This window comes from Ochotona princeps, chromosome 2 (genome assembly GCF_030435755.1).
Source record: "Ochotona princeps isolate mOchPri1 chromosome 2, mOchPri1.hap1, whole genome shotgun sequence".
Lineage (NCBI taxonomy): Eukaryota > Metazoa > Chordata > Mammalia > Lagomorpha > Ochotonidae > Ochotona > Ochotona princeps.
In genome coordinates this window covers 123415045-123436516 of record NC_080833.1, presented here as the reverse complement: position 1 = coordinate 123436516, position 21472 = coordinate 123415045, and the positions used below count along the sequence as shown (strand labels likewise).

The 21472-nt window shown below is 39.2% G+C and overlaps 1 protein-coding gene across 1 annotated transcript; it reads right to left on the bottom strand.

Annotated features, from left to right (window-relative positions):
• Window positions 1–366: 366 nt before the first annotated feature.
• On the bottom strand, window positions 367–19870 carry NTMT2 (N-terminal Xaa-Pro-Lys N-methyltransferase 2). Its single transcript, XM_004599173.3, has 4 exons — window positions 19717–19870; window positions 7035–7210; window positions 1302–1551; window positions 367–641 (listed from the first exon to the last, which is right to left on the bottom strand). The coding sequence occupies exons 1-4, from the start codon at window positions 19868–19870 to the stop codon at window positions 370–372; spliced, it is 852 nt and encodes a 283-aa protein (XP_004599230.1). The 3' UTR covers window positions 367–369.
• Window positions 19871–21472: the final 1602 nt, after the last annotated feature.

The following is a 21472-nucleotide window of genomic DNA, read 5'->3' as shown; positions in this document are numbered from 1 at the left end:
GGCATTGTAACACAAATTCTCAGGGACCAAGACAATTTAGAATTTCTGGACATCGTATTTTTTCCTATACAATTTAGATACACACAGGCAATTATTTTCAAGTACTTTTGCTGCTTCGGTTCCTCTTTCAGGAAATCCACTAAGTATGTCCATGACCTATTGTAGTGCATGTAAATCCAACTGTGTGTGTTTCAGGTGTACGTTATATCACCAGTGAAAAATTGTATCTATTAAACTATCAGGCATTTGCACATGTGCCATGTACCCCTTATCTTCATTCCTGTCATTATCATAAAGGGCACCTCATAGGCAAATAGCCCTGTCCCAAAGCACCACAGCACCAGCCAGTCACCAAGCAAGCACCGCTGGTCAGGATTGTCCATTGCTGTGCAATGCAAACATCCACACGGGGATACACTGCTCCGGAAAGCCCTCCTGCTTTTCTTGGCCCAGCACTAGCAGCCCGCTCTTCCTAATGAGGTTTCGGAGGATGTCCATGTCCCGAGTGACACTGCTGTCAGAGAGATCGAAGAGACAGCCCTGTCGTGCCACATTGTCCTTCAGGATGATGACGCCGTTTTCTTTCAAGCCATCTCGGCACCGGGAAAAAAATGCGAGAAGGTCCTTATCAGTTAGGTACCCTACAAATGGGACCAAGTAGAATGGGGGAATCAGTATAAGACAGGAGGGAGAGAAGCAGGAAGAGAAACACATGGCTAAGGATCAAGAGGTCAGTTGTTCACACATTCACAAATTATTCAATGGTCTTGTTTTCATTGCTTCGAGAATTTAGATAAGAGAACACATAAGTTCTTTGAGGAGACTTGGTGCCCTGTTTGTGAAATAGATATACTGCTGGGAGTATCTGCCCCACAGTCCATGAGTCCCTCCATGTCCCTTGGATAACCCAACAGTGTTATCATTCCTTCTTGTCTCCTAGACACACACACACACACACACACACACACACACACACCATGGTTCACTGCCATTTCATCTCCTGCAAATTTAAATATCAGAGCACCTACTTCTGTCAACCAATAAGGATTACATTTTTAGCTATTTATTTATTTATTTCAGTTTTTCAAAGATTTAGGTCCACAAAAACCTATTCACTTACTCCAGGTCTGTACAAACACTATTAGGGGAAAACTATGAAGCTGCAGACCAAGGCAATGACACCAAAGGCTGGCTGCTACACTAAGCACAGTTCCACCAGATCTCCTCTAGAACCTGGTCAGCCCCATGTGTTGTGTTCTCTAAGGAGAGGGGACCGTGGAGAGACACCATGCAAGACTAACCAGAGACCCACTGAATCCAAATCACGTCGTATCTGCCGCTGAGAGGCGTAAATTCCTGCAGGCTGTAGCAGTGGTAGCTTTCAACCTTGTCACCTTCGACCTGAAGGTAGCTCTGGGCCTCGAGGAGGAAAGACTCCATCATGTCCACCAGTTCCACCCTGCTGAAAACCGGCAACAAGACGTGCTTGCTGACCCGTCCTATCCCAGAGCCGCAGTCCAAGGCGCAGCCTGTTCCGGCTTTCCCGGGCCCCTACAGAAAGGCACTTAATAGGATCCTTCAAGAACAGAAACCCTCCCTGAGTCTTGGACATGCCAACCATCAATCTAAGTCAACTTTATATCAATCATGCAATCAAATGCACTTTTTAAAGTGTTCCATGAAATACTAAATAACATATACCAACATGTAGGCACTTCAAAACTAGTTTCTCAAAAGAATTCTTCGAATGTCCCATTCCACTTACCTTGCTTTAAAGACCAAATGTAGTTTTTTTTTAAAAAGAGCTGCAAACTAATGTTTTGAAAGTACTATCTTAGATTCAAACACATGGAAAGTTCGCATACCCACCCACCCCCAAAATGATTGGTAGACCCATGAAGATAAAACTTGAGTGACTGTAAATCTGGGTTGAATTCACACTGAAATGAATTTGCACTGTGCACGGTCACACCGTAAGAAATGTGTAAACACAGAGTATTTCTGAGTTTTCAAAATGTATTCAGTGAGAAAGTTCACATTTGGAAAATTGACATTAAGTTTTTTCTTAACCGATTTTGGGATTTCTGCATTACCTCCTGCTCTCTCATGGATGGTAAACTTTGGAACCTGAGCTGAGGAATGCAACTTATGACATTTTCTGGCCAGGCCTTTATTTCATATCCTATTCTGAGGACACAAAATGTCCACATGGATAAAAAGTAATGTCAGCAATCTCTAATGCTAAAAATTATTTTCTGCCTTTTAAAAAATAAATATCATAACCTACTGGGGCTGAAACCCTGCAGATTGTATGTTTAAGTAAGCTTGTGCACTGATTTACCTGGAGCTGAGGCAATGGGGAGGTGGTTGGTGGAGGAAGAAGTGGGTCAACCCAAAGTTTCTCAAAGTTGCTTCTATAAAACAAAAACATTTTTCTGACTTATGAAGATTCAGCTGGTTTGAATTATTTGGCCATAATTGGGATGGCTGCTCAACAGGTCTTGTGCTAGAAATTGGAGTAACAAGATACTTGAATTTGCCAATCAAGATCTTTCAGTGAAAGCTTGCTCTTGATTTCTCAGGAACTAAGGATTAAAAAAAAATTACATTTGGCTTGGGATCAAAGGTGAGTACAAGCCAGGGAAACAACTTACAAAAACCCACCTTCCATTTCACCAAAAGGCCTTCCTTATGCTAGAAAGGTACAATGAAGTACAGAAAGAGACAATTGCAACTTCTTGTCAAATGGAACAATAAAAAGCCTTAGTAATAAATACTCATATGGAGTGAGCCCTTTACATCTTTAATAATAATAACAACAATAGTAAAATTCAGAAAAATAATGCAGACCATCCCCATTTGGGGAATGTGAAAACTCAGATTTCTAACCTTGAATAGTTAGTTACATAACTAGAATATGATCAAGAATTGCCTAACTTCAAAGACAGGTCAATTTGCCTAATTCAAAGATAGTTCAATTTATTCATCTCATATAAATAAAATGGTATTTTAGAAAAGATAGTTCTACCTTAGAGACGTCATTGTAAATGCAACTCTGATTCCCTTGGTAATGTCTGCCGAGCACTATGTTAAAAAAAATTTTTGAAGACTTCATAATTGATTAATGATGCCTGCCTTGAGTGTGGGGAGGGAAAGTAGTAGTTCATCAGCATATGTTTCCCATTTGGACTTATACTATGCCAGTTATTCATTCAACTCATTTAAACTAAATTAACTCAGAGAAAGGTCTACCATATAGGTTTATGCTGTGAATGCTACACAAAAAGAAAGCACCATCTTCTAAGTAAATTTAAGTATACAGAAATTAACTGAAGCTGCTAGAAATGACTGTTACAAAAAAATTTATATTCAGAAAGATTCATATTACCAAATATTTCCTTTTATCATGACGTAGCCTTAAAGGTCTTCTGTTATTCTCATTAGCGTAGCAAGTGGTAAAGCACAGACCAGTGAAGACTATGCCAAAGGATTTCAAGATTTTTACAGCTGAACTCCTTTTCTCAATGAATAAATAAACTGGAAGCTGTTTTGGTGAAAGTGATGCAGGCCCTCACCCACTCAACCTTTAAGGGAGCCCTCAAGGAGGCTCAGCAAGGAGCCGGCAGTTAGCTTAGCAGTTACAACTCCCAGATCCCACATGGGACATGCCCCGGACTGATCCCTGACTCCTGACTCCAGCTTCCCCCAATGTAGAGCCTGAGAGACATCAGTGATGGGCCAAGGCATGGAATCTCTGCCACCCACTTGAAAGACCTGCATTGCATTCCTGGATCCCACCTTCAGCTCCAGCCCAAACCTTGAGGGAATGAAGCAATGGATGAAAGATTCTGTCTGTCCCCCAAACAAATAAAAAAAAATTATAAGAGTCCTGGAAAAACCATAGCATTAAAAAAAAAGATGTATTTATTTTTTTTGTTGGAAAGTCAAAACCACAGAGAGAATGCAAGACAGAAAGATCTTCCATCTGCCAGGAGCCAGGAGCTCCCTTGGGGTCTCCCACGCAGGTGCAAGATCCCAAGACTCTGGCCTGTCCTCTACTGCTTTCCTAGGCCATGAGCAGGGAGACGGATGGGAAGTGGGGCAACCAGGATTAGAACCAACCAGCGCTCATATGGGATCCCAGTGCATGCAATGTGAGGACTTTAGCCACTACGCTACCACTCCAGGGCCCATCTAGCACTTTTAAGACACTGATTCTAGTTTCCCTTGGTCTTCAGGAAAGAAAATGAGGCCCAGGGAGACAAGATATTTTAAACAGACCTTTCTTGAAAATTCTTAACAAAGACTTAGTATTCTTAACCAATTAAATATGTGATAATTGACTGGAGGTATTCTTGAAACAGCATTTGAAAACACAAAAAGATTAGTGGCTAAAGTCCTTGCATTGCACGTGCTAGGATCCCCATACGGGTGCCGGTTGGTTAGTGTCCCAGCTGCCCTACTTCCCATCCAGCTCACTGCTTGTGGCCTGGGAAAGCAGTCAAGGATGGCTCAGGGTCTTGGGATCCTGCACCTGTGTGGAGATCCGGAAGAAGCTCCTGGCTCCTGGCTTAGAGATCAGCTGAGCTCTGGCCATTTCAGCCACTTGGGGAGTAAATCAGAAAAAAATCAGCAGATGGAAGATCTTTCTCACTGTCTCACCATCTCTCTGTGAATCTGACTTTCCAATAAAGATAAATAAATCTTAAAAACAAAAATACAATTTAAGCTCCATAGAGTTTAGTTGAGAACTAAAAGATAGGCACTTGTGCCACAGAATAAATGCCATGAAACATAGCAAGACAGACAGTTTTCTTTTAGCCATTGACTCTTTGAGAAATATCTGAAATAAATACCAGCAATTATTGATTACACACTTGTGATTTGCTAAAACTGAAGAAAATTATCCAGTATGCCGTTGACATCATCTTAGCGTCATCTGCTTCTTTTGCTAAAGCACATTTGCAACTAGTTTAAATACCTTTTCCCACTGTCCCAAAGTCATCAGGTGTTGAAAGGAAAGCAAAACTTTAAACAATATTCCTTTATCCAGTTGACACAACGATAAATCATACCAGATATTCATATCCCCTAAATCATCGTTCTTGACCTCTTACTCCTTTAGTAGATTATTAATGTCAACGTATCAAAACATCATCTGTTAAAGGAGACTGTGTTTGTTCTTAGCTAGAGGTCACAGCTTTACGGTGAGCCCTGTCTGCTCAGAGGGACTCCTTAAATGTCTTTGAAAGGAGCAGGCTACATCTTTTCCAACATAAATATCCAAGCACAGGGCCGTTTCCTTTCCCAAGTCTGTGGGCGTGCTTATGGGCTGTGTCTGACCAGCATCCCTGTGGTCAGCTTGGCATTCCACACAGAGTGACAAGACAGCTGGCTTACTAACTAAGCTTCTGAAATTCTCTGGGATCAAAGTCGGTCACACCACGAGGCAAACAGGAGGGAATGCTCTGGGCCAGACCAGAGGATAGTGAGCTCTATGGCACACACACACACACACACACACACACACACAGAGTCAGGGATTTTTCTGTTTCATCAGACAAATGGAAAAAATATGTCATAGTTAATAGCAGGAGTTTAGTGTCAGACAAACCTGGCTGAACTCAAGTCCCAGCTCTGGCTCTTACCAAACGTGGGATCTTGACAACTTATTTGACCTCTCCAAACTTCAGTCTCCACTGTCATAAAAACACAGCTAATAACAGTACTTATCTCCAATAAATATTTTGAAGAACAAGGGAAGGACTTCAAAAGACACGCAAAGTGGCTGTCTCAGGAGGAGTATCCTGTAAAATCAATCAACAACACTGATACAGAAATCTACTAGGTGGACCTGACCTGCACACATTCCTAGAGTCCACCAAGTCCCCTGGGGCTACAGCTAACTCCAGACGCTTCAACCTCTGCAGCTCTCCTCTTCCAACCACATTTTCCCCACTGCCAGACTCCAGATTTAGGCACTGGATGCTCCAGGAGGTTAGCTGTAAAATGAACCTTACTACAACACAAGGGATGTTCTGAATAGCATACTTTTAAGTAGGCTGGCAAGCTAACTGCAAATCTCAATATTTATATCGTTACCATGTTCTGAATAAACTGAGATCCAAATTTCAAGCAAACTACTTAATAATGAATTGAACATATTGTATGCCACTTAGAACCTCATGTTTTCAGTAGGACCAACAGCAGCTTTATGATGTGAGGTAACCCTATCCCAATTCTAAATAAGTTTCTTATGTGAAAGCTGCTTCTGAGTAGTAGTAGCCATAAATTAAATATATTAGATGCTAATTTTGTGTATTAAAGCAGGTCCTCAATGCGTATTATTCATTTGATTTTCACACTCTTCCTGGAGTAGGTTCTTTGGTCACTCAGTCCTCATCAAAGCTAAGAAGACCAAGTTTTAACTGTATTTAAGTAATAAACCAATTTTATTCATACATTAAGTACAAGTATTATGATGACTTTGGAGCTCAAGTTTCTGCCTTCTATACTGTCTATTCCCACACGCAGTGAAAGTGAATGAGTGGGGGTTCTTTTATCCACACCAAGATTATAAAGGGATCACATTCTTTCAAGACAAAATCTGAACTATGTTTAAGACAATAGGTAGGGATTGTATCATTTTTTAAAGTGAACACAAGCATGCATTTCCTACTACATCTAATTTGCGTTACATGCAATCAATAAATCAACCCACGATTCTAGAGGGCATGATCTCTCATCAGTCATCTGGGTGTCAACTGTTTATCTACAAGACTCTAACAGGGACATCTTTTTCATCCCTAAATAGTAATATAAGCACTGCTAGTTCATCTTTCCATGAGGCATAAAAGAAGCGCTGATGCGACAATGGTGAAATGTCAAGTGGAATAAACCTTTAAACAGGATTTTAGGTTGAACTCGGCTGAACCACATGGCTTTCACCTGATTTAAGTGATTACACAGATGCATCTGAGCTCAGCGTTTGTGAGGATTTTGTCTGCTCATCAAGCTGCCATTGGTTAACTCACCCCAACAAATTTCCTTAGAAATTCCCGAGAGGCCTGGATATCTGGGTTGGATAGTTCAATGAAATTTCCCATCATACCCTCTTCCGTAGCTGGTACTTCTTGGTAGAAATGTTTGGCTCTGGCATAGAACTGCATCTCACCATTGATAACTTGGCTTGTTAAAGCATAGAGTTTCACTGTAAAGGGAATATTAATCATTATTAATATTTACATGACAGAACAAACCCAGTCTTATCGTGCATTGAATCAGCCATTAAAAGCTTATGAATGTGTGTTGTGGATATAAGGGCACTGGCTTGAAATTAGAAAATCTGAGCTTAAAGCCTGGGTTACTAACTTGCTTGCTATGTAATAATGGAAAAGCTTTTTAACTCCCCGCATCTTCAGAGACTTATAAAGAACAACCACGTAGAATTTTTAATTTAATAACTCTATAGCTTCGTAAACCTATAGCTTCCCATTATACAGTGTTATAATGTTTGCTACAGTACAATAAAAAAGTCATGGTTTATCATTAGTTTAATTTCTAAGCGCCAAATATTTTATGAGTATTTCTACTAATTCTTCATCTAATATTAAATCACAGATAGCTGTTTTTACCTCTTTTTAAAATAAAACATATCCCAATATGCATTTATACCAATATTGCAGAAATTTAATATATTCAATGTCCTGAAAATAAAGCAATAAAAAGAGATAAAACATTCGTTGAATACATATTGTATATTAGGTAGAGTAGTAGGCATGTTCACATGTACTGAATCACTTCATTGTTTTAAAAGATTACATTATTATGGGTCCGGCGGCATGGCCTAGTGGCTAAAGTCCTCGCCTTGAACGCACCAGGATCCCATATGGGCGCCGGTTCTAATCCCAGCAGCCCAGCTTCCCATCCAGCTCCCTGCCTGTGGCCTGGGAAAGCAGTTGAGGACGGCTCAAAGCTTTGGGACCCTGCACCCGCACGGGAGACCTGGAAGAGGTTCTTGGTTCCTGGCTTCGGATCAGCGCAGCACCGGCCGTTGTGCTCACTTGGGGAGTGAATCATCGGATGGAAGATCTTCCTCTCTGTCTCTCCTCCTCTCTGTATATCTGACTTTGTAATGAAAATAAATCAATCTTTAAAAAAAAGATTACATTATTTTAAGCCATTTTATTTTTATATAAACAAGTATTCCAACTTCTAAGGAGTAAATGAAAGTTTATTTCATTTTGTAGACAGCAGCTTATACATACAGATACAAAATATTTTTGTTAGAGAATTTTCAGAGGAAATGAAGGGAAGTGTATAAAAAAGAGAACATTCTGGTTGAATACAGTAAGCTGAATATATGCATTTGACATCCCTTTCCCAGTACTCCCCAAATACTGCTTTGTAACTTAATTCAACAACATTGAAAAAGGGACAATTGATGGATTCATGACTTCCATAAATTTCTAAAGACAGGAAACAGCTAGAACAAGATTGAATAGATTCCAAACAGAATAATCTCCAGAAGGATTTATATCCTACTTAAGAGCCAACAGATACAGTATGAAGAGAACAGAAACCAAAGGCTTGAGAAAACCAAACAGAAGTCCAACTGCGGGACAAACGCTTGAAGGAACAACCACTTACACCTTCCTGAGAGTAACAGGCAGCTCGATTGTAATCCCAAAAAGAAAGATGTGTCTTTTCTCAAAATAAATAGATAAATGACAAAGAAGAACTAGGCTGTTGGCACTGAGATCCTAGAACACTACTCATTTTATGAAAAATAAAAAAAAAATTTAAATGCTCATTTTGTCGAATAGAAGACCACAGCAGCTCACTCCAGAAACTTACGCTCATCAGCTCCGAATGAAGTCTACCTGAACACGCAGACCTTGCTGTTATCTTTTCTATTTAGTCAATAAGTACAGTAAAACGGAAACATTATTCATCAACAAGAATAATTTACATTGTGCCATATTTCTAAATATACATAAACAGTGACCTCCAAAGAGATGTGAGGAAAATAGCAGCCTGAATGAAAAAGATTGAAATAACTGATAAGAACTGACCTTCAAGGGAACATAAATGATGCATGATGAGGATTTAACTCAAAACAACACATATATACTTGATGAGACATGACAGAACAGGTACATGCATTAATCAAAAGATAAGATGCTGAGTAAATAAAAAAGAAACAACGAATTTTGAGAAATATAAGTTTAGATTGCCAAAACCTTTGGGATATTAGATAAAATGAATTTCCAGGACATGTAACAAACAGACAAACAGACAAAAACAGATATGGGAAACAGAAGTCAAAAGACTAGACCTGCAAATACTTAATCAGGTGGTCCAACACGAAGCTAAGTAGGATTCTGGAAAACAAATAAAATGAGTAACAAAATGAGCAAGGAAAGAATTATTTATTTATAATAAATTTATTTTTTTTAACTTAATAATATTTTTAAAGAAATGTCACAATAAAAAGATTCACAGAGCTGAAAGAGATAGGAAGTGTTAGGAAGCTTGAGTTGTTTTAAAAGCTATATGTACACACATACCTAAGAAATATCAAAACAAAAGGAGCAGTAAGATCTTTGAGAGATAGAAAAGCGATTGACCTTCAAATAAAGTTGCCATAGTTAGCAAACAAAAATATAAAACTTACAGTTAGACTTCAAACAATAACAATTTCAAACAATAACAATTTCTGTAAGTATATATATTGCATGACAAACACTAATATTAGAATTATTTGCTGGATTTTAAAAGTTCATTTTTAATCAGCATTTTGTATTTTTCTTGGCAACCTATGTTCAAAAGGCGGATTCTGACTGATAGCACAGATCTCATGAGAGACACTGGAAAACCAAGGCACATTGCCATAAATAGTCAGAGGAAAAAAATTATTTTGGAACTGAGTTTAATACCCAAACTGCCAAAGATATTTACCTCCCATGAATTCATTCTTCAGAAGTTTCTTGAAGCTATATCCCAGCCCAATGAAGACACACGATGTAAGAAGATGTAATTAACACAGGAATCCAATCAAAAGAAATCCCCAAATGACAGATATTTATCAGATCTGAAAAGAAATTAGCTTATATTACAAGAGAAAACGTTGGAAAACAAGAGCATTTGCATGGTCAAAGAAGACGTAATTAATACAGGAATCCAATGAAAAGAACCCCCAAATGACAGCAATTGTTCAGTCATTGAAAGAAATGTTTATTTTACAAAAGAAAGCATAGGGTACAAAAGCAGTGCCTACAAAAAGTAGAATGAACTGAATCCAATATGACAGACAAAGCAGGCAAGAATCAAGATGATATTATACATATTCTGGGTCCCGGCGCCATGGCCTAGTGGCTAAAGTCCTCACCTTGAACACCCAGGGATCCCACATAGGCGCCGGTTCTAATCCCAGCAGCCCAGCTTCCCATCCAGCTCCCTGTCTGTGGCCTGGGAAAGCAGTCGAGGACGGCCCAATGCCTTGGGACCCTGCACCCGCGTGGGAGACCTGGAAGAGGTTCCTGGTTCCCGGCATCGGATCGGCACAGCACCGGCCGTTGCGCTCACTTGGGGAGTGAATTATCGGATGGAAGATCTTCCTCTCTGTCTCTCCTCCTCTCTGTATATCTGACTTTGTAATGAAAATAAATAAATCTTTAAAAACAGAAAAAAAGATGATATTATACATATTCTAAGTAATGTATATCTTCAATCTCAGCCATCAAAAAAAAAAAAAGAATTAAAAGCTTCAAGAAAAACACAATGTTTCAAAGAGGTTGTATAATGTCATGTAGCAAACAAAATATGGCATAATTTTGAGAATCAGTAATCAGAGAGGCAATCATTTAAAATAATTTCATCTTAGCTAGAAATTCTTTTCTTCAGATGACATCAAGATTGTCATATTGGAGTAGTTGCCTCTAAATTGGAAAACAATTATGTAGTCACAACTTCTGATTTTAAAAGCTTAAAATACAATAGACGCCACTTAATTCCTAACTATATTTTGTTTATAGAGTTACTGGTGTGTTTTTCAATTTGAAAACACAAGCCAATGTTTGGACCTTGAATGATGAGGAATTTGCTAAAATGGATTCCAGAATAAGTTTCCATGTATACTAGTATCTGCAGACTAATAATTTTACATACTGTATTTCCATATGTATCAACTATTGTACACAGATTATTTTTAAATACAAATCATTAAAAGTTACAATAAATGCACAGAAGTTTTTCTCATCTTGTGCATAAACAATCTACTGGTTGAGAAAATACATCTAAAGGAGGAGCTTCATGGTCAAAAACATTGAAACCCGGACCGACATTGATCTCCCGTCATGCACACTTCAACAGGCATTTTTAAACAAGATTTGATTTTAAATATTTCTACATCCCACAAGGATGATAAAAATCAGGTGTTGTCATCCTAAACATGTGGCTATCCGAAGAGTTTTGGGGATGTGTCAGAAGCTAGGGTTATTAAATCTGAGATCACAGTCTTCCAAGAATTGAATACTGCTCTGGAAGCACCGGCAAGTCACTGCCCGATGATCTTATTCCAATCGAAGCAGCAGAGCAGCGCACCTGCCATTACCTGCTTAGGTTAGCCAACTGGTGCAAGTCTACGAAACCCTCCAACCTGGAAATGGGAACAGTCCATTACGACACTAACATGTAGCCCACAAGTGAATGCCAAGCTCAGCAGGTGTCAAACTCAATAGGTGGACTTTAATGGTTATGGGCTTGAGTTCTCATTTTCACCTAATTGACAGCAACATTTCACTCTAAAAAAAAAGTGTAGTGACAAGCCCCAGATTTCCCCCCTCCTGATAAGCCCCTACCTTGATGCACATTGACTCAGATAAAGCAATCAGTCTATAGCCCATGTCTTTCTTATTGTAGAAACATGTCTGGCACTTGTTCTCATAGAAAAGCAACATCTTTGTGAAACTTTGAATAATCTAAGGAAAAAATTAAATTTTCTGTCGGCTCTTTTTAAAATATGATACTTACTTCTTTACCTACAATTTAAGTCCCAAGGACCTTTTACCTTTACTTATTACAAAAAGAAAAATAAGATATAAGCTCATTTACCTTGAAGGAGAATAAAGAAGGAGAATGAAGCACAAATGCAATGCTCCAGAAACAGAAATAAACAAATAAAAACATACAAATCAGCATACGTCATACAGAGGTAACAACCTAACATGGGAAAATTAAGTCATGCCCAACAAGTGGTGCAAAAAATAATCGCTTTGGGAGTTCCTCAGATGCCTGTAAATAGAAACAATCAAGGAAAGTGTTCAAAAACGGTTCCAGCCATAAAGGATGCCTTTGATTTTCGTTAGTAGAAAATGATAAGAAATGCTATGGAGCCTTGATGAAACAGAATTTGCAAATGTCTCCTCTGAGAGACCTTTTTTTTCAGAGAGCACAGGAATTTTTCTATTCAAATTCTCAACTTTTTCCTTTAAGATGGAATTGAATGTATTTTGAGGTGAAGGGTTATTTGATGACCTTCACTGCTCTTTTCTCATAAAAAAATTTTTGAAGAAAACGAAACAGAAACTCAAAATCTTAAAATGAGCCTGAAAGGAAACCGAATCTCAGAGATAAGCCTAAATGTCAAATTTACTCAAATTGCCCATAAAATGGAGACTTTCTGAGAAACAGGACATTTTGTTAATGGCTAAATACTTATCTTTGCTGAGTATCATTTTCCTCTTTCTTTTTCTAACGGGATGGATGTAGCTCTTCTAGCCTCTTTACACCAGATGTTACATCGGCTTGCCCACTGAAAATTGATCCAAGGGTCCCCAGGGCATAGGTAGAATAGGTTTAGACAACAAATTCAAAATGGCCTAACCCTTAACTTATAAGAGGAAAAAAAATCTCAATTAGAAGATTTTTTTAAGGCAATAATGTTCAGCAGAAGACGTATTTGCAGACAAGTGCTTCTTAATTTATCCACTAAAGAGGTATAAGAGGTTTTCAATAAAAAATATGTATGATGAAAAATACACATTTTAATTTTTTCACTGAAAATCATTTTATTCACTTTTTCACACATTTTGAAATAACACAACGCACAGTAGCCTCAGTTTCTTCTACTCTAGAACAAGGTATTGAATTCATTGTACTAGATTTTTGCAGTTATTAAAGGAGATGTTTTGTTTGAAAGCAGGAGAATGCTGCTTGGTTTCAAGTAAGAGCTCAATAAATATTGCCTCTCTTATTATTTTATTTATTAATTTTTTTTGTGAATAGGAGTAGAGAGATAGGTGGGACGGTATCAGTGGTCCTGATGAAATCCAAAGGGCTAGATGTACCAGACTCTCACCATCAAAGCTCTGATTTCCTGAAGAAGCCCTGTGATTGTGATTTGTTCCCTTTTGACGTTAAGTGTCTCATACTGTCTCTGGAACGATGTGCTGCGGACCATGATTCTAGTAGGAGACTCTTTCACTTTCACCCCAGAATCAGTGCAGTGTTTTGTACTCCATTTCAGGCTTCAACACAAGTGAGGTAGACAAAGGTGGGGTCCACAGGGAGCGGAGGTAGAAGTGCAATCCCGTTTCTCCAGTTCAGGAAGAGATACATTCCAAATCCTACCACATGTCATTTCACCTGCCTGTCTTGCAGAGTCCAACTCAACAGTCCTCATGACTCCTTCGCTTCTATGCGGCATCCTCTGGTCATCACTGTTACATTCCCTCTTGGATACCAAACTCTTCAAGATAAGACTGTGTTTTATTTTCTTTATACTTTCAGCACTTAGCTTTATACTTAACTCAAAATAGACCTTTGGATAGTCAAGGAATGAATCTTAAATTTTTGTTCTGAAAATAATATACAGGTTCAACAAAGCGTCGAATGGTCTCAGAGAAAAGTTGACACAAGCACTCACAAGTTACACCTATGATATCGCTTATGGAATATCTGTCTTTCTGATTAGATATATATAAATATCTAAAAAGCATCAATGATCAATGATCAACATATTATATGTGACTATCATTGATCAAACATTGATCAAACATATATATGCAATACATACGCAACGCAGTTCTATCAAATGGCACATCTAAAATAAACATTAAATATTCGTCTATGTAGGAGAATCTAAGGCACTGAGAAGTTAGATGAAGTGGCCAGCATTGTGATATAGCAGGTAAAGCTGTTGCATACGGTGTCAACTTCCCGTGTGGGTGCCAACTCCAGACCCACTTGCTCCACTTTCAATATATCTCCCTACGAATGTGCCTAGGAAAGCAGCAGAACATAGTTCCAGTGCTAGGGCCCCTGCACTCATGGGGCTGAGAAGAAGTTCCAGGCTCCTGGCCCAACCCTAGCCACAACGGCCATCTAGAGAGTAAACCAGAAAATAGAATATCAGTCTCTTTCTGTCTCTCCCTCACTTTCTGTAACTCTATGTTTGAAATACATAAGGAAATAAATCTTAAAAAAAAAAAAAAAAAAGCTAACTGAAATGGCTGTCATTGCAGTGTGGTAGGTAAAGCCATAGCCTGTGATGCCAGTATCCCATATGGATGCTGGTTCAAGTCCTGGTTGTTCCACGTCTGATCCAGCTTCTTGTGACAACCTGTCAAAAGCTGCAGAGGATCACTCAAGTGTTGTGGTCCCTGCTACCCATGTGGGAGACCCAGAAGAAACTCCGGGCTCCTGCTTTAATCCTGGCGCAGCTCTGGCCACTGCAGCCATCCATGGACTGAACCAGAAAATTGAGGATCTCTCCTTCTCTCTCTATAACTAAGACCTTAGAATAAAACAAGTAAAGTTTTTTTTTAAAAAAAGAAAAACAATAAAGCTAACTGAATTGTCCAAAGTCAATTAACTAGTGGGTGGCGCAACTGAGAAATGAACTTAGATCTGTGTAAATCAAAAATTCTTATCTCTTTCATCTCATTTGTGCATCAGAAAATATGTGTATGTCTGCTAAGTGAAAAAGGAAGCTTGTATCCTTTTTATTCATTTAAAATAAAAATGATCTAATCACATTTGGGGAAATAGACATCATATGCAATGAACTATGCAACACCTACCAGAGGGATGAATATGATTTGAAAAAAAATGTTGGTAAGCATCATAATGAGTCTTTCTGAAAGTTCCAAATGTGTTAGAGAAAATATTTTTCTTAATGCTGGTTTTCCTGTGACAGTACAGGGTGGCCATTGTTCTCAATTGTCTTCTAGAATGATTCTTCCAAAAGGAATCAGTGAGAGAGGAGTACTAACATTTAGTGGACACTTTCTGTATGCCAGGCATGGTCCTAGGCACTTTCATATCATTTCTTCACACTATCTCTTTTAATCTCTCAGTTATTCTACAAGATTGGAGTTATGATCATCCCTTCATAGATGAGTAAGAAAAGAGTCTGAAAACCTTGGTAATTTGTCCAATATCACACAGAAAACAGGTGTTGTAGGCAGGTCCCATAGCTATGCAAATGCAAACCTTTTGGTCATTCTGTAGTAAGTCATTGAACTACTATTCTACATGTGAAGTAAGACTAAGCTTTAACAATGTCCAGAATTATTATATTCTTGCTCATTAACATAATGAAAAATATGTATTCAGAAATATTAATAGTCCTAGAATTATTGAGCTTTAATTTTAATCTATGTGACAGTCTCCAGTTAGGCAATATATAAGCTTCGAACACTGGTCTGAAATAAGAAATTTAAACCATTTTATTTTCCTATTCTATGTCCTATTTGTTCACAAGCTGTCACCTTTAGAAAATTCATTCACCCCAAGCCACCAACTGAACTTGAGCCGGTGTAACTAGATCATATTAAGCAACCTGCTGGCTGAGGCCGCCTGTCTAAAGCAAGCAGTTGGGGGGAGGAAGGAAGGAAAGAAGAAATCAAAGTCTGGTCAACCACTCTTCCTTTCATAATTACTCCAAACAACAAACTCTCTGTGCAGACTCTATTGGAGGGGTTCCCTGTTTTTGAAAGAAGTGTTTTATTTCAATGAAGTCTTGAAAACATCAAATGTAGGGCATACCAACTCTAAACACTTCACCAGAGCTGGGAACATAGTATCTGCTACAGCCTAAAAACTCTCATATCCTGAGTTCAGTTTATGGTCTTCAGTAGGATCTGGTCTCGAGGAGGCTACATGATGACTTTAAAAGAGACCTGGGCCAGAAGGAAAGTAAGAAACTAAGAACAAGGATGGACTATATGCTTTCACATACACACCTATATTTGATCCTACAAATAACCTAGTTGCAGTTGTGAGGAAAATGATGTCTGCAGACATTTAAGAACTTGCAGAAGTCACTTCCTTAGCAACAGAAATGAAAGATTTTAAACTAGAACTCTGGTGGTACGCAATTAATTGTTCATAAGCAGTCATTTAATTCATTTAACAGTTCTTGAGTTATTTTTATGTGCTAGGAACCATGGGAAATTTTAAACAACTAACTCTAGAAGTGGAAAAAAATAGATGAAATAGATGCATTTATTCTCATGGAAACTAGAGTCCAAAAGAGGAACAAATACATTCCATCAACATGGTGTAACTTCCTGGGAGGAGGGATCAAAACTTAAATGACTTACGTAGTGTTGGAGGAACCTCTATTTGGATAATGGGAAGCTGAGATTTACGCACAGATTCCCTCCTGAACATTCAGCTTCTGCCAGAAGGACAAAGAAACACAAAAGAGCTGAAGGCTGAACAGAGAGGATAGCCAGCCTGCCTTCCTTTCAGCCTTAACTTGCAGATTGTGATGATAAAGCGGAAGTTATTTGTACGTTTGACTCCAAATTATAGATGACCAAATGATAAAATCCCAAAGAACATGGGCTTGGTTGTATGGAGGATTGTGTCTTCTGCAGGGCACAGCACTTTGTACATTAATAGGAATTGCAGAAATGTCATTGGTATTAAATATTACCAAAATGATCAGAAAGAAGAGATGAAAAAAGCCAAGTTTTCCCTTGTAGTAGAAACATTCACTAGTGAGCAAATATGCATATGTCCCCTTTACATTACAGGATGTGATAGTTCTGGATAATGGTCTCTACATAGAAATTAAGTATATCCTTTGGAACCAAGGTGTTCATGAGCAACTAAACAATCCTTCCTCTTCTCTCTTGCTTTGTCTTGGTGGTTAGTAATGTCCCAGCTGGAAGAGACTCTGTGATCCTGGATCTCTGAACACTATATGGAATACGATGCATGTAGAAGATGACATGTCAACAGTAGAAAACAAACTTTCGTGTGCTCACCATTGAGATTTCTGGGCTTACTTGTTACAGTAGCAGAGCCCAATTCATACCAACTAATCTAGTTTTCAGTTTCTGTAATCAACAAAGTACTGTGGATGAGATTAACTCACTGCTTCTCAGGGGAAACTGATGCTGAGGCTTAACCATCAAGGTAGGGAAAATGAGCAACACCTGCCTAAAGAAAACCGCAACTACATAAGATAAAGTCAACTTTGGCTTAAGATAGACTAACCCTTTCCACACCATGTTTATAGAACCTAGTAGGTACTCTAGAAGTGTCTCAGAAGTCACTAATAAGGTTAACAGGAGTCAACCAGAAAAGATCCCTGTCCCCAGTAAAGTATCACTGTTTCCTATGTTTCTACATTAGACTTCACGGAACAGCTTGTCCAGAGATTTTCCTTTTACAATCGTGCTTTAACTGGAAGAAGTCATTGATAAACAACAGCAAATTAAGAAAGGGGAAGAGTGGATAAAAATCAAAATTACTATAAAGTTGAAAGGCTCATGGACGTTTTGAGGCTCAACACAAACTAGAGTTCACTTGTTTTGAGTGAATGTTCAGAAGAAATACTTTACCTTCCTTTTAAACTTTGATTCTTACTTTCTAATTCATCTTCATCTTCCAAGGATGAGTTCCTTTTTTCTCTAATGATTATTATTAAAGCTTGCTGGTCATCTGCCTCTTAAAAAGTCTCCTTTTAGTTAGTCCCATTCATCACTTCCTCCAGTCTAACGCAGCAAGAGTACTCAAGGACACTGAGTGACGTATTGTCTAAAGAGCATCTTCAGAAGTGCAATGCTCTGCCGACATGTGGGACAACAGGAACAGCATCGCCTTCAAGAGAAATTGTCCTAATTTTTCCACTTGATACAGGTAAAATGTAATCTATGGCCTAAAAAAAGTCCAAGATTTAATTCTTCATTCCAGATTATCTGGATGAAATAGAATCCTCTCCCAGTTTTCTTTCCCTAATTTGTAAAAAAAAAAAAAGAAAAGAAAAGAAAGTGGATCAGCTGAGGCATTGGTGGGGGAAGTGTAAACACTTTGTTTACCCCACAGCTTGGTACAGGGATCCATAAACATAGATGGAAAAACTTTACAAGAAAGCTGTATAAATATAAGATGAAGGAATCTGTGTGTCTAGAATGAAAGTGAAAAGGGATGTATTTATGAAACAGACATCTGTAGGCTTCTAACATCCAGTTTCTTGAATGCGAAACCAATAATTTTTTTTTTTTTTTTAAAGATTTATTCATTTTATTACAGCCAGATATACACAGAGGAGGAGAGACAGAGAGGAAGATCCTCCGTCCGATGATTCACTCCCCAAGTGAGCCGCAACGGGCCGATGCGCGCCGATCCGATGCCGGGAACCTGGAACCTCTTCCAGGTCTCCCACGCGGGTGCAGTGTCCCAAAGCATTGGGCCGTCCTCAACTGCTTTCCCAGGCCACAAGCAGGGAGCTGGATGGGAAGTGGAGCTGCCGGGACTAGAACCGGCGCCCATATGGGATCCCGGGGCTTTCAAGGCGAGGACTTTAGCCGCTAGACCACGCCGCCGGGCCCGAAACCAAGAATTATGTAGCTCTTTCCACAGCTGGAAACCATGGCCACATGAAGTGTACAATAGAGCTTTCAGAGAACTTAAGAAAATAGACCAATACACAGTGTTCCCACTTTGGGAGAAAACATAAATCAAAGGGGGGTACTTCACTCTTTAATCATGAGTTATTTCTTCTTCAGTACTGTTTAGAGTACCCTGAAGTAACTACTTTCACAGAGACTGAAAAAGTGCTATAGATAAACCAGATAAGCTTTTTATTGCTCTATTGCCCAATTCCCTGAAAACTAAAAGGAAAACAAAAAAACTGGAGCAGTAGTCTGTCTCCACTTTTTCTTTAATATTCAAAACCTAAACTAAATATTCTTCTTTTAGGCTTTCTGGCTATCCTTGTGGCTGAAGGAGGCCAAAGAACAAACATACACACACACACACACACACACACCCCTCAAGCCATTTTGATCCATTATTGCATTTTTAACTCTAACACTCTTTCTTACTTACTATGATAGTTCATCCATTAATGCTTTCACCTTTAATTATCTGACCAATTCCAACGTTTTTCCAATATCAAAATGCCCTTCTAAACTCAGGAAATCAGTTTTTATAAGTCTAACAGGCAACTGACACCCAGAGAAGTGAGGTGCTCACCTGAGAGTGTGTGCAGAGCCCAAAACAGAGTCCTGTCTGGCCAGGCAGCACTTGATCCTGGACTCTTCCTAAAAGAATGCCATTGAAGCATTCCAGTTCAACAACACCGTATATTCTGTTTGAAAAGTGCCCTTGTTCTAACTTCTCTTCCAGAACCCCCCTAGACTTTGCAATCTTGTCGGTTGTTTCTTGTTCTTTATCGAATGTCTCTGGCTCACTTACCCAGGGGAATCTTTTCCAGCAGGTAGAGGTAGCTCTGAAAGAAGTCATTGCGAATGGCTCTGTGAAGGATAAAGGACATACTATGTCGACAGAGTTCATCGTCGGTCTTCTGCCAGCGGGATCTGAAGGCAAAATGGGCTCCCAGGTGGGCCATGTTGAAGGAGGGTAGCTACTATTCCTACTGAGAAAGGAAGCTTGCCTGGCTGCTTCTGTGAATTAGCCTTCTCTTTCTAAATGAACTTGAGACTGTCATTTTAAACCAGTGCCCTGCCCATCTATATCAGGACGGGCTGTCATGAGGTGTGGGGAGGGGCGGCAGACATAGGGTCAGGTTCTTGGCATACTCACTGATTGCTTGGGCGACACCACTCCAAGCCAGCAGGTGCTAAGTAAAGATGAAAATAGGCTGAGTGAGATCCTGCTTCATGGAGCAAAAAGCACGCCTCTCTCCTTTAGCTGCCACTTCAAACAGACACAGAGGACAGCCTGCTAACACCCTAATGTTTGCTTTAATTTGATTCTTAAATTGGAATAGCCTAATTTCCATTTCAAAGAGTTGGGAATATTTTGCAGGAGATCCTGTTCCCTGATTTCCATCAGTCTCCTCTCACTGCTCATGGAACACTGAATCCTCAAGTTACAAGGACCCTTCAAAGTCATCTTAGCTACTCACATTCCTTTCATCAGCACGATTTTTCCCAAATCATTTCATAGAGACGGGTAAGTGTTTCCTATTTTAAGGGTCTTCAAGAGACACAATTATTTGAAAACTCATCTTGATGTTAAAAACCCTTCTCTGCCAGCAAACTCTTACATCTAAGTTTCCCTAAATTCTGATCACGTGTGTAAGCCTCCTTCTTGCTTTCGGCCTTGTGGTGTATATGGTTTTCCTCATAAGCTTTGCCATAGTATCATGTGACCCAGGAGACTGACCTATGCTGTTGATACAGGGGGGACTGTTTCCCTTTTGGCTTCTATTTTGGCTCAACCGACCTGGTAATACCAGAAAGAGCCTGGAGGAGAGTGAGGTCAAGGTATTTATTCCCTTGGCTCTCTCCATGTGGAGATGTCATAGACTGCACACTTAACTGAAAATAATAGCTCCTGTCAGGAGTCTATGCATGCAAATTTCCTGTTCTGGTTCAGATCATGTCTCCTTCTCATTACTGCCCAAGGCTCAACAAATGTTACACAGGCTTCTATTAGTCTTATTTCTTGTCTTACTCCTTGTAATTTCTCTACAGGTGTCCTTGTGTTTGTAAATATTTTCCTTTGCTAAACTAATTCAAATCTCCAACTTGTGAATGCCATCCCTGCCCTGCAGGGACTGTGACTACTGTCTCAGTCCTCTGTTGTTTCTTGCAGGAAAATATGATTAGTTGCATAACCCTTTGAACACACATATACGCATGCTTATGCACACAGAGGCACACACCATGGCTGGCAGCTTGGTGTGTTACTATAGCCTAACTGGCTGGCTTATGCAAACAACATTTAACTCTCAGAGTTCTAGAGAATGTAAAATCCAAGATCAGCATTCTGGTAAGACCCCATGTCTAATGAGGGCCTTTTCCTTGGTTTGCATATTCTCCTCTTGTTGTGTGCTCATACAGCAGAGAGTAAGATCCAGCTATTTGGGTTCTTCAAATAGGGACATTACTGTTGTTCCTAAGGGATCCACTCAAAAGCCCTCTGTTCAAACTCCATCACATTAGACATTAGGATTTCAGTGCAAGAACTTGAAGAGACATTAGCA

Excerpts from the sequence above, each read along its gene's own strand:
- NTMT2 (XM_004599173.3), bottom strand. The coding sequence starts at position 19,870 with ATGGCCCACCTGGGAGCCCATTTTGCCTTCAGATCCCGCTGGCAGAAG. Across the intron at positions 1,552-7,034 it reads TTCTAAGGAAATTTGTTGGG|GGGCCCGGGAAAGCCGGAAC; the intron begins GTGAGTTAACCA and ends GCCTTTCTGTAG. Across the intron at positions 642-1,301 it reads TTGGATTCAGTGGGTCTCTG|GGTACCTAACTGATAAGGAC; the intron begins GTTAGTCTTGCA and ends TCCCATTTGTAG.